Source organism: Atractosteus spatula, chromosome 27, assembly GCF_055471065.1.
Source record: "Atractosteus spatula isolate fAtrSpa1 chromosome 27, fAtrSpa1.hap1, whole genome shotgun sequence".
NCBI classification, from domain to species: domain Eukaryota; kingdom Metazoa; phylum Chordata; class Actinopteri; order Semionotiformes; family Lepisosteidae; genus Atractosteus; species Atractosteus spatula.
Window position 1 is genome coordinate 6,530,271 of NC_142732.1, and position 12,948 is coordinate 6,543,218.

Here is a 12,948-nt window from a genome sequence, read left to right on the forward strand (position 1 = left end):
CCCGTCTTGTGTCCGTTCTGACTCCCCTGCGACCCCTGAATTGGAAGAAGCGGTTAAAAAATGGGTGGATTGATGGACACAGAAATTTAACCGCATCTAACAGGTGAAAAGGGGCGTTGGTGCATTGCTCTCCCCGAGGCGAGTTAAAAGCCCAACTCGTAACGCCTACATTTTCAAACTCACCCAGGCTGTTTCGCCAGTCTGACTCTTAACTTGAAACAAAACCTTAAACCTATCCCCCATAGCTACGGGTAATACGTTTGTTTGCGCCCCTGCCAGTTAGTTGTCTCTGTGCGCCTCGGAACTTTTGGAGTCCGTGATATAAGAAGTAAAAACAAATGCCTACTAATGTTTTTATGGCGCTTCGCTTGTTTTGACCGCACCTGTGATCCAACTCATCAGCACTGATCAAACATCCCAGACCGGGGGTCGCTGGGGGGGGTTTGGGGGGGTACGGTTGCTAAGCTACAGGATCCAGTTCCGACCTCCATTGGTCCTTTCGCATCGCACCCGGCAGTCGGCCCAGTGTCAGCGGTTTGGGGAAACGCAACTGGCTCTCTAGCGCCTCTTCAATAACCGGGCTATAGCGTTTCGTCGTGGTTTCATGGCAGGCTCAGGGATGTCTAAGGGACAAGCGAAAAGTGAGTAATATTTATTGTGAAAGCCGGCCCTATACATTTAGTGTGTATATATACTTAGCTGAAATGCAACATTTAGACGTCGGACGCGTACAAGAACGTTAACAGCCCGTCACTCCCTCAACATGTTACTACATAACTCGGGCAGCATCGGCTAAGTGGTTATTTAATGAGTACATTATTTTGCTTAAAAGCTTAGTGAAATACACCCAATTTTAATGCACTCCCTATAATCCGCCACCTCTATATGTCATACTAATCCATTAACAAAATTACAGACATTCGGTTTCCAGTTTAGTTACTCTAATGCGTTATTTTTGTCCGCATTCAGGATCTCGCAGTGTCATTGTCGCCACATTTTGTAGCCAGGCGACACGGTTGAAATCAGTAGTAGGTGGATCGTCCACGGAGGTAATTCCTAAAACATGCTGATGTCATTGCGAAACGTTCATCAGCGTCGGTGTCAATCGTACTTTCAGTCTCAAAACAGGATTAGGATCTTGAGTTAAGATCCACTTGATTGGTTGATTCTGTTTTCTGTAGTCGGCGACGTTGTTGTATCTACCTTACAAAACCTGCGTTTGCGAGATGTTGGAGTGGAGAAGTGAGGATACCGGGTTGTGGCACACAACTAGCATTCAGTCAGCAGAACGGTTTGCAGTCTACCAACCAATAAGAACAGATACGCACTGGGGATCTTACACTGATCAGCAAGTGGAGTCGTTTTAGCAGTCAATGACTGGACTACTGTGCTTTTCAGCTGCTATCAGTGGACAAGAGCCAGACTCGGACCAGGAGGAGGTCACAGAAGTGGTGTGCCTGGACTCTGATCTGCAGGATGGACAGTAAGTTCATGGAGGCATATATGCAGTTAACTGTGGTATTAACAAACAGCCAGAACAGTGTTGATGAGTCAGTCTATTGTGGACACAGGAGAGCGGTGGGTTATATAAAACCAGCTATAGCCAAGCACTGTTGACAGTGTGCTCTGTGTGGAAAAAAATAGATGCTGAAATAACGTCTGGTTGAGCAGTACCTTTGATGAATGGATGGAGACCGGTGACTAGGAGAGGTCTGCCATATTTCCTTCCCAGTAAGGGAAAGATATTGATCTGGAGTGTGACCCAGGGGCTGATGTATTACTTTGAAGTTCCCTTGGGACTAAGGAAGAGGACCACACAACGCACTTCTCTGCTGTGTGCAAAAAATGCCCATCTGGAGGACTGTAGTTAATAGAAAGCACAGTAATACAGAAATATAGAAATACATGCAGGGATTGTCACATGTGAGCTGTGAGGGCAAGGCTGGGAATAGAAGCCTATGTGTGCAGTCTATGTGATATTAATCATTAGTTTTGTAATTGAGAAGTATATGGATTAAGACCCCAGGGAACTCTGGGAAAATAAACTCTGGGTAAATATACGTGCCCTGTATCCTGCTCCTTTCCCACGCTCTCAGAAGGAGTTTTATCCCGTCGTTGTGCATCAGGGCTTTGGGTGAGCTGGTGGGAGAGTCTCGGTCACGGCTGGCTCTTGTTGCGTTTCTCCAGGATGAAGGAGGTGGAGGTGGGGAGGCACAAAGTCCTGCTGGTGCGAAGCAAGGGGGAGTACAGCGCGATCGGAAGCCTGTGCACGCACTACGGCGCCCCCCTCTGGAAAGGTAACCCCCCCTCGCCATCCTAGACCTTCAGGCATCAGGAATGGAGAGGCACATGTAAGGCCATCCTCAGTGTGTCTAGAAACAACCCATTTGCGCTGAGACTCTCCTGCACCATTGAAAACCATCACAGTTTGCCATTGTGTTTTCTCTTTGTGTAATAATAGCACAGTTTTCAGTCCCAGTCCTACAGGATCCATCCATTTTCTCACCACCTTATCCAGTGCAGGGTCAGGAGGAGTGGGAGCCTAACCTGGCAAGCATCGGGCGCCAGGACACACCCTTGATGGGACACTGTCAGGGAGATGAAAGAAGGGCAGGGGCTGGTTTGTGATGTTTCTGCTAGATAGAAAGGCACACACGGGTTTGCATTGTTAATGGTCATTGTAAAGAACTACTTGCTGAACTACCTGATATCAAAGCAGATCTCTTGCTGGAATCTGTTCCTCTTCAGGGGCTCTGTTGGGGAGCAGGGTACGGTGTCCCTGGCACGGCGCATGCTTCAATATTAAGACAGGTGACTTAGAGGAATATCCTGGCTTGGACAGTCTGCCCTCCTTCAAGGTAACCAGAGAGGCCTGTGTGTTTCTTTTCTTTCTGTCTTCTATTCATGGACGTTTAACCAAGTATTCTGACTGGCATGCAGGGACGTTTTTTAATAAATTATTGGAAGGCAAAATTCCTTGGTATTCTGTGCAAAGACAACATAGCCCAAGCCATGACTCAGAGTTTAGTGTACTAGAAGCGCTATTGACCTGTTAAACTCTGAACTAGACATAGAAAACAAACAGAAACCTATTGTTAAAGATGTAAAATTTGGTTTTTGGTACCATGTACTTGAAGATCTACAATGATACAATGAGTCTATATATAGTATATGCTCATGTGCTGATAATATGTATAATCTCATTGCATACAGTATGTCTGCTAACTTTGACTTCATGTGCACATATAAAGTGTGAAATTAGACATTTCTTTAGATGGGTCTGCTTTGTAGTGTTGCTAACTAATATTTCCATAACTATAGTTAATAGTGACTGCATGTAGTTAAAATACCATAACTTTAAAAGGAGTTCCTTGTAAAATGCATACTGTATATATGTACTACATAAATAATGAGCATATCTACTAAAGAGGTAAGCTGGGCGCTGGCAGAGATTTTAGCAGATACCTTTGCAACGTTTTTTTAATTCCTTTTCAAAGGTGAAGATTGAGGACAGTAAAGTGTATGTGTCAGCAACTAAAAAGGTAAGCATGTGCATTCATTTAATTTTTATTCTTCTTTATAAAAGATTTCTTAATTGTTAAACTGTGCTTTATAGGTATGTAATAACTACATGTTGTGATTCCACACCATCATTCTGCTTCTTGCGTTTTCTCTATTTAAGGATTAGTAGTCATCTTCAATCATGGCAGTCTTAATGAATTAATCTCTTCACAAGGGTTAATACAACTTGTTTGTGGAGCACCCCTCCCCCCGCCCTGTAAAAATATTTTTTATAAGACACTCATAGCTCACAGCTGTAGATTGTTTCATTTTGTTTGGAACATCAGTAAAGGTTTTCATATTTAATGTAAGCTCTTCAACTCACCACAAGACAAATGAAGAAGCTACTGAACTTTTTCCAAAGCAGCCTAACATCTCTATTTTTACTTAGCTCTACCACAGAGTTTATTTAGGCTATTTGTGCTATGTTGCTATGAAGTCAAAACACGTATAGCATTATAGCCAGTATCTTTACACGTCTCGTATTATCAGCTTGCATAATGACTTGTAATATAAACTCATCTGATTGTCCTTGCTTTAATATAGGGTGCAGAACCCCAGGCCTGGAGGCTGGAGGTTTTCAATCCACCTCTGCCCTTAATAACCTGATCAAGTTGATCATCATTTTAACTGGATGAATTTAAGTTAAGCCGCCTATCTAAAGCTGTTGATGACCGAAAGTGATGTAGAATTCTTCTCTAATTCTGAACCTGAAGGACTGGAGTTTATAGTCTGTGCTTTAATGTTCAGAATTACTTTTCAAAATCACTCCAAGACCAAAATGGCTATCCCGAGCCTCTCTGTCTCTTCCTCCCAGGCGTTGCAAATGACCAAGCGCGTCAAGAAAATGGGCTGCCGAATGCCTGGAGAATCTCACATCGTGGTGCTGATAGGTGGAGGTGAGGAAAGCATGGAGCTCAACCCATTTCAGGAAGTACAGGGGGGTTCTATTGCGTTCATCAAATCAGTACTGTTGTTATTTAGTTACATGAATGGATAGATAGATATTAGAATGAACACCCTCTAGTTTTGGGGTGGGAATTAAGAGAATCAGGTCATCATGGTCCAATCACAATGATATTTAAGATGGCCGGAATTGCTATACTTCTCCTTGCCCCTGGTGCAGGCCCTGCAACACTGCTGTGTGCAGAAACCCTTCGGCAAGAGCACTATGGAGGACGGATCATCATGGTCACCAGGGAGAACATGCTGCCTTATGACAAGACCAAGCTGAGCAAGGTATGCTTTAGTGTCAGCCAGCTTGATGACAGCTCGGATGACGTAAAGCAGAACATTCATGATCGACTAGGGTTCTGCAGCTACAGGCTCTGGCGATCAGTTCCACTTCAGGTCATCTTTACAAGTTTCTAGTCCAGCCAGGGATGTAGTATTGCAATATCTAAAGGTTTTCACTTGTCCAAAGCTCTCCTAACTATTTTATTGGTCTACTTATTTATCTGAGCCAAATTTCCCAGGTTTCCTGGCCCTTCAACACAGGTGTTTTACACCTATGAGTTGAACCATTTGAAAAAAAACCCGTGCCAGGCCTGCAGTGGACAATTTGGAATGTAGGAACGTGCCAGTGGTATAAAAAGACTCTGTTCTTCATGCTGAAAGTGCAAACACGTCTGATAAGATGAAAATAAGGTAGATGTCTTATTCCTGTCAGAGGTGAGCGCTGTTCCCAACTTGTGCTTTTCAGGTCCTGAATGTGGAGGCCCAAAATATTCTCCTCCGGCAGACAGACTTTTTCCAGCAGTATGACATTGAGGTGTGGCTGGGGAAGGAGGTGAGACAGCGAGAACTTTGCACGTGTAATTCTAAGATTAAAGTAAACTGAATGCGTGGAGTGAAGCTTATTATTCTTATCTAAATATTATCTATGATCTATTTACACATTTTAAATATGTATCTATTTATATACATTTAGATAATATTTTCATATTATCTAAGTAAACGGACTAGAGATAATTTAATATGAGTGTGTGAAAAGACTCACAATGTCCAAGAAAAGAAAGCACACATGTTGCAATTCACTTGCATTCCATATAAATTCAATTATTTAAGCTTGAGTGAAGACTGAAGCAAAACGACCTGATCTGGTTGCAAGGCTGATGTGTTATCCATTCTCATGTCCAGTCACAAAATGTTTTACATGCTATCTGACTGGTCTGCCCTTGTTTTTAAAGGCAACATCAGTGAACACAAATAAAAACGTAATCACCTTTAGTGATGGCTCATCACAGCGATACGATCAGCTGTTGATCGCCACAGGCTGCAGGTCGGTATCCTGTTCTCATTGCTGTCTTAAACAGTCCTGTGCTAACACTTGGAGCACAATGAGACCCTCTTTGACACTTTCACATGGCATATAATATTCAATTGTATTTACAAAGTATGGAAATTATTCAGCACTTCTATAAACTATTTCTCAAATCAGCATGAGGTATATTTTAGATATTGTATAAAATCTCAGAACATGCCTGGAAGTTCTTTATTTTGGGTTCTGGTTGTGCTGCGAGGATGTACTGTAACATGGTGGTTGGTGTGTATTATGATTCCTCAGAGCCAGGATACTGGATTGCCCTGGTGCTGACCTGGACAATATGAGACTGCTCCAGACTCCGGATGATGCCAAGAAAATTCACCAGGAAGCACTGGGCAAGAACACAGTCATCCTGGGCACCTCCTTCATAGGTATACATACCAATGTGCTGCAACTTTTCTCGGCTTTGTCATCAATCAAGGCAGTTGCATGTGAAATTCTATGGAGCCTATTGTTTTATTTTCTTTTGGTTGTCTTTGAGCTGCAGCCCTGCACACTGAATCTATTGTGTTTGAAAGATGTTATTTTTTCCTGCAGGTATGGAGGTGGCATCATGCCTGTCTGACAAAGCTTCCAGTGTGACTGTAATTGGCAGCAGTGAGGTCCCTTTTCAGAAGACCTTGGGCTCTGAGATCGGGGGACTCACCATGAAGGTTTGCTGTAGAAAAGATAGGTTTATAAAACTACCAACAGATCCTAAACCACCTTCTGTGTGGAGTTTGCATGTTCTCCCCATGTGTCTGTGGGTTTTCTCTGAGTGTTCCAGTGTCTTCCTCAGCATGAAAGACTTGCTGGCTGCAGTGTCCATAAATAGTGAGTGCGATTGCACAGTCGCCTTACACTCTATGCTTTAGGGATAGGACTCAGATTGCCGTGCCTCTTGACAGGAACAAGCAGCTTTCTGATAATGGATAGATGGACACTGGAAAGAAGAATTAGGCATGAACTGAATCATTAAAGAATATTTACTTAAGTAGTGTAGAATTTCTTTTTTTAGAAAACTATAAAAAATCAACGAGTCTTTCTCGTCTTGGATTTATAAATTAATGTAGTTTGGGACCCTCTGCAAGATGAGCATTAAAACAATTTGTTGGTTGGTTGATCTCTGTCATTACTTAATTGTCTCTCTCGCAACATAGCCTGGCATCCACGTAGTTTGGAAACAGTGCTTAGAGAATGAGGAAAAACTCATCATGATGTACTTTTCAAACATTTTAAGATGCTGGAGGACAAGCTGGTGAAGTTCTACATGAACGAATCGGTGACTGAGGTCAAAGGGGAAGGTGGAAAGGTACAGTAAAGACAGATTCAGCTGCAGTGCTCAAAATGTTGAATTTATCTCACCCACGTTGAAATTTTATCTGATTTTGTGTCGACAGAGCACTGTCACCATTATTTACTTGTACCATTTATGTACATTTTAAATAACAAATCACCCCTCACCTACTAAAATTCTGCTTTTTAACAGTTATGCCAATTAGGGGGATGTGAAAATGCTTTGTGTGGGCTTAAGCATAGAGCCACTCCAATCACACACCACAAGTTTTTCACAGAAAGTGAATCAATTATGGAGTATAATGAGTACCACTCCCATAAAACTGACTGCTGGTGTCTCTGCAGGTCAAGGAAGTTGTGCTGAGAAGTGGGAAAGTCCTGCCTGCAGATATCTTCATTGTTGCAATAGGTATAAAGATCCCCTTGAATGTTTTTAACAGCAAAATGGACTCTACATCTTAACCTCCTAACAATGGCTCACAACCCTGGGTGTATTGTAGGTACTATGCTATTAAATGAGAGTTTCATTCCACAAAGACTGCATAAAGCCTGTTAAACACACCCAGCTGATCTGATAATTATTTTACTGGAGTAAGAGCGATCTCAGGTGCTCAGGTTTCCAGGACACAACAGGCACGCTTGTTTTGTTTTAACTGTACAATAAGCATGTCACTCTGTTCATTTTCCAAGGTGTTATCCCCAACTCAGATTTCCTGAAAGAGAGCTCGGTGGAGCTGACTTCCAAAAAGACTGTCATTGTAGACAAGGTAAGCTGATCCACTCAGGGCGGTCTCTCACTGTGAGCTCACCCAAGGGAGCACCTGTCAGATCTACACACACTGCAGAACACCAGGGTGCTTCAGTTTAAGGGTCTTAAGAGGATCTCCCAATCAGCTGCAGGTTTGACAAACACAATGTTGCGCCTACCTACTATTCTGTGGTTAACAATTCATGTAAAAACAGAATAATAACTTTCTTGTTCTTGATAATATTTCTCTGTTTACCCTGAAACAGTATGCTCATCAGCCTAGCCTAGATTTCAATAGATTTCTATTATATAGTGCAAAGTTCAATCATACTTTAAATTCTTCAATATCATCCCTGCCCCCCAAAAATCAACAATTATTTGCCTAAAGGACTGTCTGTCCATGAGCCTTACTTCAATCATAAAAGATTTTCAGTATCAAATACTGAACTATTTAAAGTCTTACACCAATGTACACAAAAAATAACACTGGTATCCCTACAAGATTTTCAGTCTTCAACTGCATGTGGTAGGTATTAAGATGATCAGCTGTGGGCATTTGAAAATGACAGCCACAACAAGCCAGACTCTGCATAGACCTGTTGAGTGTCTTACTCTGGTGCTCCTGACTTGCAGTTTATGAGGACCAATGTCCCAGGAGTCTTCTGCGCCGGAGATATTGCCTCCTTCCCTCTCTCCCTGTGGAAAAATGAACAAGTCAACATTGGGCACTGGCAGGTTGCACAAGCTCACGGTAAAAAAAAAACAGAACAACCTTTCATCACAAACACTTCCTGTTGTGATTTAGGGGATGCAGAGTCCGTATCTAAATTCTTTATAACAGGAACATACTGTATGATGTTCCTGGCAGGTATCAATAACCATGTTTATTTACAATAGTCATATAATTTCCAAATAGAAATCTTTCTTATAGGTTATTTGAAGGTCAACAGCTCATTTATCATATAACAAAAATGCAATGCCATTTGAAGCCCATAAAGTGTTAACTGACTTTATTATATTTAGCTTGAAATGTTTGACATGATTTGTTTGGAATGCATTTTAAAATGTTTATCCTATAATTGTCAGTCCTCAGTAAAGTGATCCCCCTCAGTGAGGCTTCTGTCTTGCAGGGGGCACAAGAGCAGTTCTGTGGTGTCACATGGCTTTAATAGCACAAGGCTCCACTCCTAATAGGGTGAAGTGATGATATGTAACATCCATGTGGAAATTAAGGATCCCAAACGCACGTCCCTTACAGCCTTGGTTATATAAAAGTCCCTTTCAGGACGCCTTGGGAGGTTGTGGATCTAAGCAACTGTGTCATGCATTCAAAACAAGAGAGTAACGTTCTCAGAGATACACCGCTCAGTTGTTGTGCAATTAGCAGTTGATTTTTTACTGAAGAGCAAGAGCCCATTCTGGTTCGGTCTTGATCTCGCCATGCCAACAGTTCTCATGGAATCTAAATGGTAAAATAAGATTTTTTTCTCCACTTACAAAACATGCAAATAACTGGATATTATCTACCTGTTGTTGTGAATTCTTTACAGGAAGGATTGCTGCCTTGAACATGCTGAACATACCAACGGAAATCAACTCTGTTCCTTTCTTCTGGACAGTGTTGCTAGGAAAGAGCTTCCGATATGCAGGTATTTCCCGACCTGTCTGAACAAACAGGCTGCCAAACAACAGAAGCAGACCGTGGTGTAATTCTTTTCATGATGGGCTCAGAATCAAAGATGGTCTCTATGGGGGCTTCTCATCCAGATGGTTCATTCAGCAGGTTCAAGCTTCGGTCATGTCTGCAGCTGACTGTGCCCAGGATTCTGGGTTCATCATGCAGTTGGCCAGTAGGGGCAGGTCTGGTATTTGTTGGCCAGTGCTCACTTGGAGACACAGCAACCCCTGTTACCTCCAGGTGCCTTCAGGCTTGTAGTACTGAGAGATGCATGCATCCACCAGTAGGGACTGAATGTCCTATATCGCCTGACACTTGCCAAATAAGGATTGGCATATGTGAGGGGTCTGTCTACATCTTCTCATTCTTCTCATGTGGGTACAGGATTCTCAATACCAATTATCTGCTCTTGTTCATCACTTGCAGGCTACGGGGAAGGGTACACTGAGATTGTCATGAAGGGCAAACTAGAAGAAATGAAGTTCCTTGCATTTTATATAAAGTAAGTACTGTATGCCACCTCCTCTTATGATGAAAGCGATGTTGGAGTAGCAGTGCTTTTGTAAGTGTATTTTATTAATTCTGAAAAAAAAAACAAAGTGTTTTTAGCTGCAGTTATACCAGTGAGCATTGGATGCCTGAAGACTGATACCAATTTGGCATTTCGAGTTAGTGAAAAAATCAAGAAACAATATTCCCTGTGTTAATAAAAGTGGTCATTCTCTGTTTATTAGCATCTGTATCCTTTTTTAAAACAAAAATTTTAATTGACATTTTTTTCTATTATCCACCCAATTAACCTGGAACTTGCAATTAGTTTAAGATTTGACACCTGTACCTGTTTGGGAGAGAATATTCACGTTCTAAAACATTGTAAGCTCCTATGTTACTCAGTGGAACATAATTCCAGTCCTGGGGGGGCACACTGTCTATATGTCTTTGTTCCACCCGTGCTCTTAATGACCTCACTGAGATCATCAGCTTAATTGGACCAATGCAACACTTTTTAAAGGTCTTCAGCTATTGATAATTTAAGAGATCTAGAAAACCTGTTTGATTCTGGCCCTCAAAGATTGAAATTGCACGCTTATGGTTTAACTGGAGAGTTAGCGCCACCTGGAAGAGGAGCTTGTCACTGCAAGCCTGCAGACACCCAGCATGTTGTCGGCGGACAACATCCCATCCCTCCGCCATGAGCCAATGGGTAGTCACAGTCACAGTCAGCTGACATCTCCACCCTTTATTACAGGAATGATGAGGTTGTCGCTGTGGCCAGCTTGAACTTTGACCCTGCCGTTTCCCAGGTGGCCGAAATGATGGCAGCAGGAAGGATCATAACAAAAACACAAGCTGCGTGAGTGAAATGCAAATGGGTTTAGTATCTGGCACCACAATTCCTTGATACCTTGAGAATGGACAGTGTCATTACCATGGTCTAGAAACCCTCACATAGCCTGCAAGCAACGTTGCTCTAGTGAAAGCCTGAGTGAGGAGTATTGTAAGTGGCCTTGCAGGCCAAAAGAATCCTTGCCTTGCATGAATGAATAAGAGATCTAATAAAGTATTCCTGCCTGTCGCTGGTGGATCCATATCTAGCAAGATCTTGGCACTTCCTGGCAGGGAAAAGTTTTTTTTAAACTTGTAAATATTTGTAATAAAACCTTTCACTGTTTTCCTGTATTATAAAATTGTATTAGTTGCAAAATCTTTTTTGAAAGGTTAATAGCAAATATAAGAGAAGAAGCCATGTGTCCAAGAAGCCATCTACATGTAATTATATCATGATCGTCTATCAGTAACTTTCATGTACTTGAAAGAATATATGATGACATCATATTTGTTGCTTCTCTTGCGTCATGTAGATTGTAATTGTTTAGTAAAACTTTGCATGTCTTTTCTTGTCTTTAAGGTCTGATGACCTGAGCTGGCTGAAGGTGGCCTGATGTGCAACGATGATCTTTCATTTAACGAGAACAGGGAATGCGGTCCCTCTTCAACAAAGAGCATTTTCTTTGCTGTTTCCCAGATTCCCTGTCTTATGTTTGAGCAGCCTGGCAGTCACAGTAATGACCTTGTTTCCAGAAATAGAGACAGTAGACTAATTGGGAATTTTGATTAATTGTTCTTTTCTTAGCCTGCCTTGATCTCACTGATGACTGTGTCTCATGATGACTTCCATCATGGATTACAGTTATGAGAAGAGACAAGAATGATGTTAAGACAGGTTGATTGTTCAGCAGCTGGTGTGATCAATGGTAGCCAAGATACGCCTAGAAACACAGTTTAACAAAAGTAATTAAGACAGAGAACTTCAGATTTAAACACTTGAAAACTGCAGGTGATGCCCACTGCTCCTGGGACAGCCTTCTTGAACCCATTGCAGAAAGAAATTAGATTTGCTCTGAAATATGTACAGAAATGAAAATGGTTGGAAATGCAGGTGAAAATGACAGATGGAAGGCTAAGGGACCGGACAGGGGTGGCGAAAAAAGCTTGTCAGTAAGAGACTGCTCAGACATGAGGCAAGAAATCCATTTAGACACAAACCTTTGCAAAACAAAGTTCTCCATCTCTTTCTCCTATCTGTTTTCAATGCCAGATTTTTACATTGTGTTCTACTTAGAATGCAGAAGAATCTATTTCATTTTTTAAAATATATGTAGATTGTATTTAGTTATTTTACATGCAGAAACATTTATATGTGCTTTATTTTTAAAATACACATTTGAGCTGTGTAAGCTTTGTCTCCTCATCTTAAAACTGAAGTCCTGATTTTTCTCTAAGCCCAAAAGGCTGTTTATTATTACAACCCTTACTTAACTTGACTCATTGATGTCCCTTACAAATAAATATGTTAAAAAGAGATTTGTGCCCCAGCTCTCAGGCAGACTGACTGAAAACGTGTGGATGGGTGGAAGCAGAGGCTACATCTTAAAAACAGGGAAGTGGGGCACAGACAGGTTTTTGTTAACAAAAATACACCAGTGAACAATCTTTATAACAGAACTATTGAAACCAAGATGCTATGAGCTACAAAAAAGAAAATGATTTTTTGCTTTGTGTAAGAAACCTAATTTTAACTGTTTTTTGATGCAACTATAAAATAAGCAGAGAGACATATTTATATTTTTGCACCACCTTTAAAAGTAAGGTAACATGCTAGTGGCTGTGCGTTGTGTTTGATTTAACTGTTGTGTGCCTTTATTATACCCAGTAGACAATATTTTTGTAAATAAATGGGTGCCCTCTGTCATTTGTCTTACTTCTGATACTTGCATTCAACATACTGTACCTGTTGCTTCTTCCATTTTTTTTCACTGTTCCCAACATCTCACCTGACACATTGAAATGACAACTTTG

The 12,948-nt window shown here is 41.5% G+C and overlaps 1 protein-coding gene across 1 annotated transcript; it reads left to right on the forward strand.

Annotated features, from left to right (window-relative positions):
- Positions 1-268: 268 nt before the first annotated feature.
- aifm4 (apoptosis inducing factor mitochondria associated 4) lies at positions 269-12,836 on the forward strand. The gene is made up of 19 exons (XM_088906905.1): positions 269-641; positions 1,399-1,483; positions 2,188-2,297; positions 2,749-2,858; positions 3,498-3,542; positions 4,379-4,460; positions 4,688-4,800; positions 5,264-5,350; positions 5,751-5,842; positions 6,128-6,258; positions 6,425-6,540; positions 7,107-7,178; positions 7,508-7,571; positions 7,853-7,929; positions 8,544-8,661; positions 9,461-9,559; positions 10,015-10,090; positions 10,838-10,942; positions 11,498-12,836. The coding sequence occupies exons 1-19, from the start codon at positions 605-607 to the stop codon at positions 11,529-11,531; spliced, it is 1,653 nt and encodes a 550-aa protein (XP_088763031.1). The 5' UTR covers positions 269-604; the 3' UTR covers positions 11,532-12,836.
- The last annotated feature ends 112 nt before the right edge of the window (positions 12,837-12,948 follow it).

What these genes read in the sequence shown, in the direction of transcription:
- aifm4 (XM_088906905.1), top strand. Translation starts at nt 605, where the DNA reads ATGGCAGGCTCAGGGATGTCTAAGGGACAAGCGAAAA. An exon ending in TCTGATCTGCAGGATGGACA is followed by an intron (nt 1,484 to 2,187) that starts GTAAGTTCATGG and finishes GCGTTTCTCCAG; the next exon opens with GATGAAGGAGGTGGAGGTGG. An exon ending in ACAAGACCAAGCTGAGCAAG is followed by an intron (nt 4,801 to 5,263) that starts GTATGCTTTAGT and finishes TGTGCTTTTCAG; the next exon opens with GTCCTGAATGTGGAGGCCCA.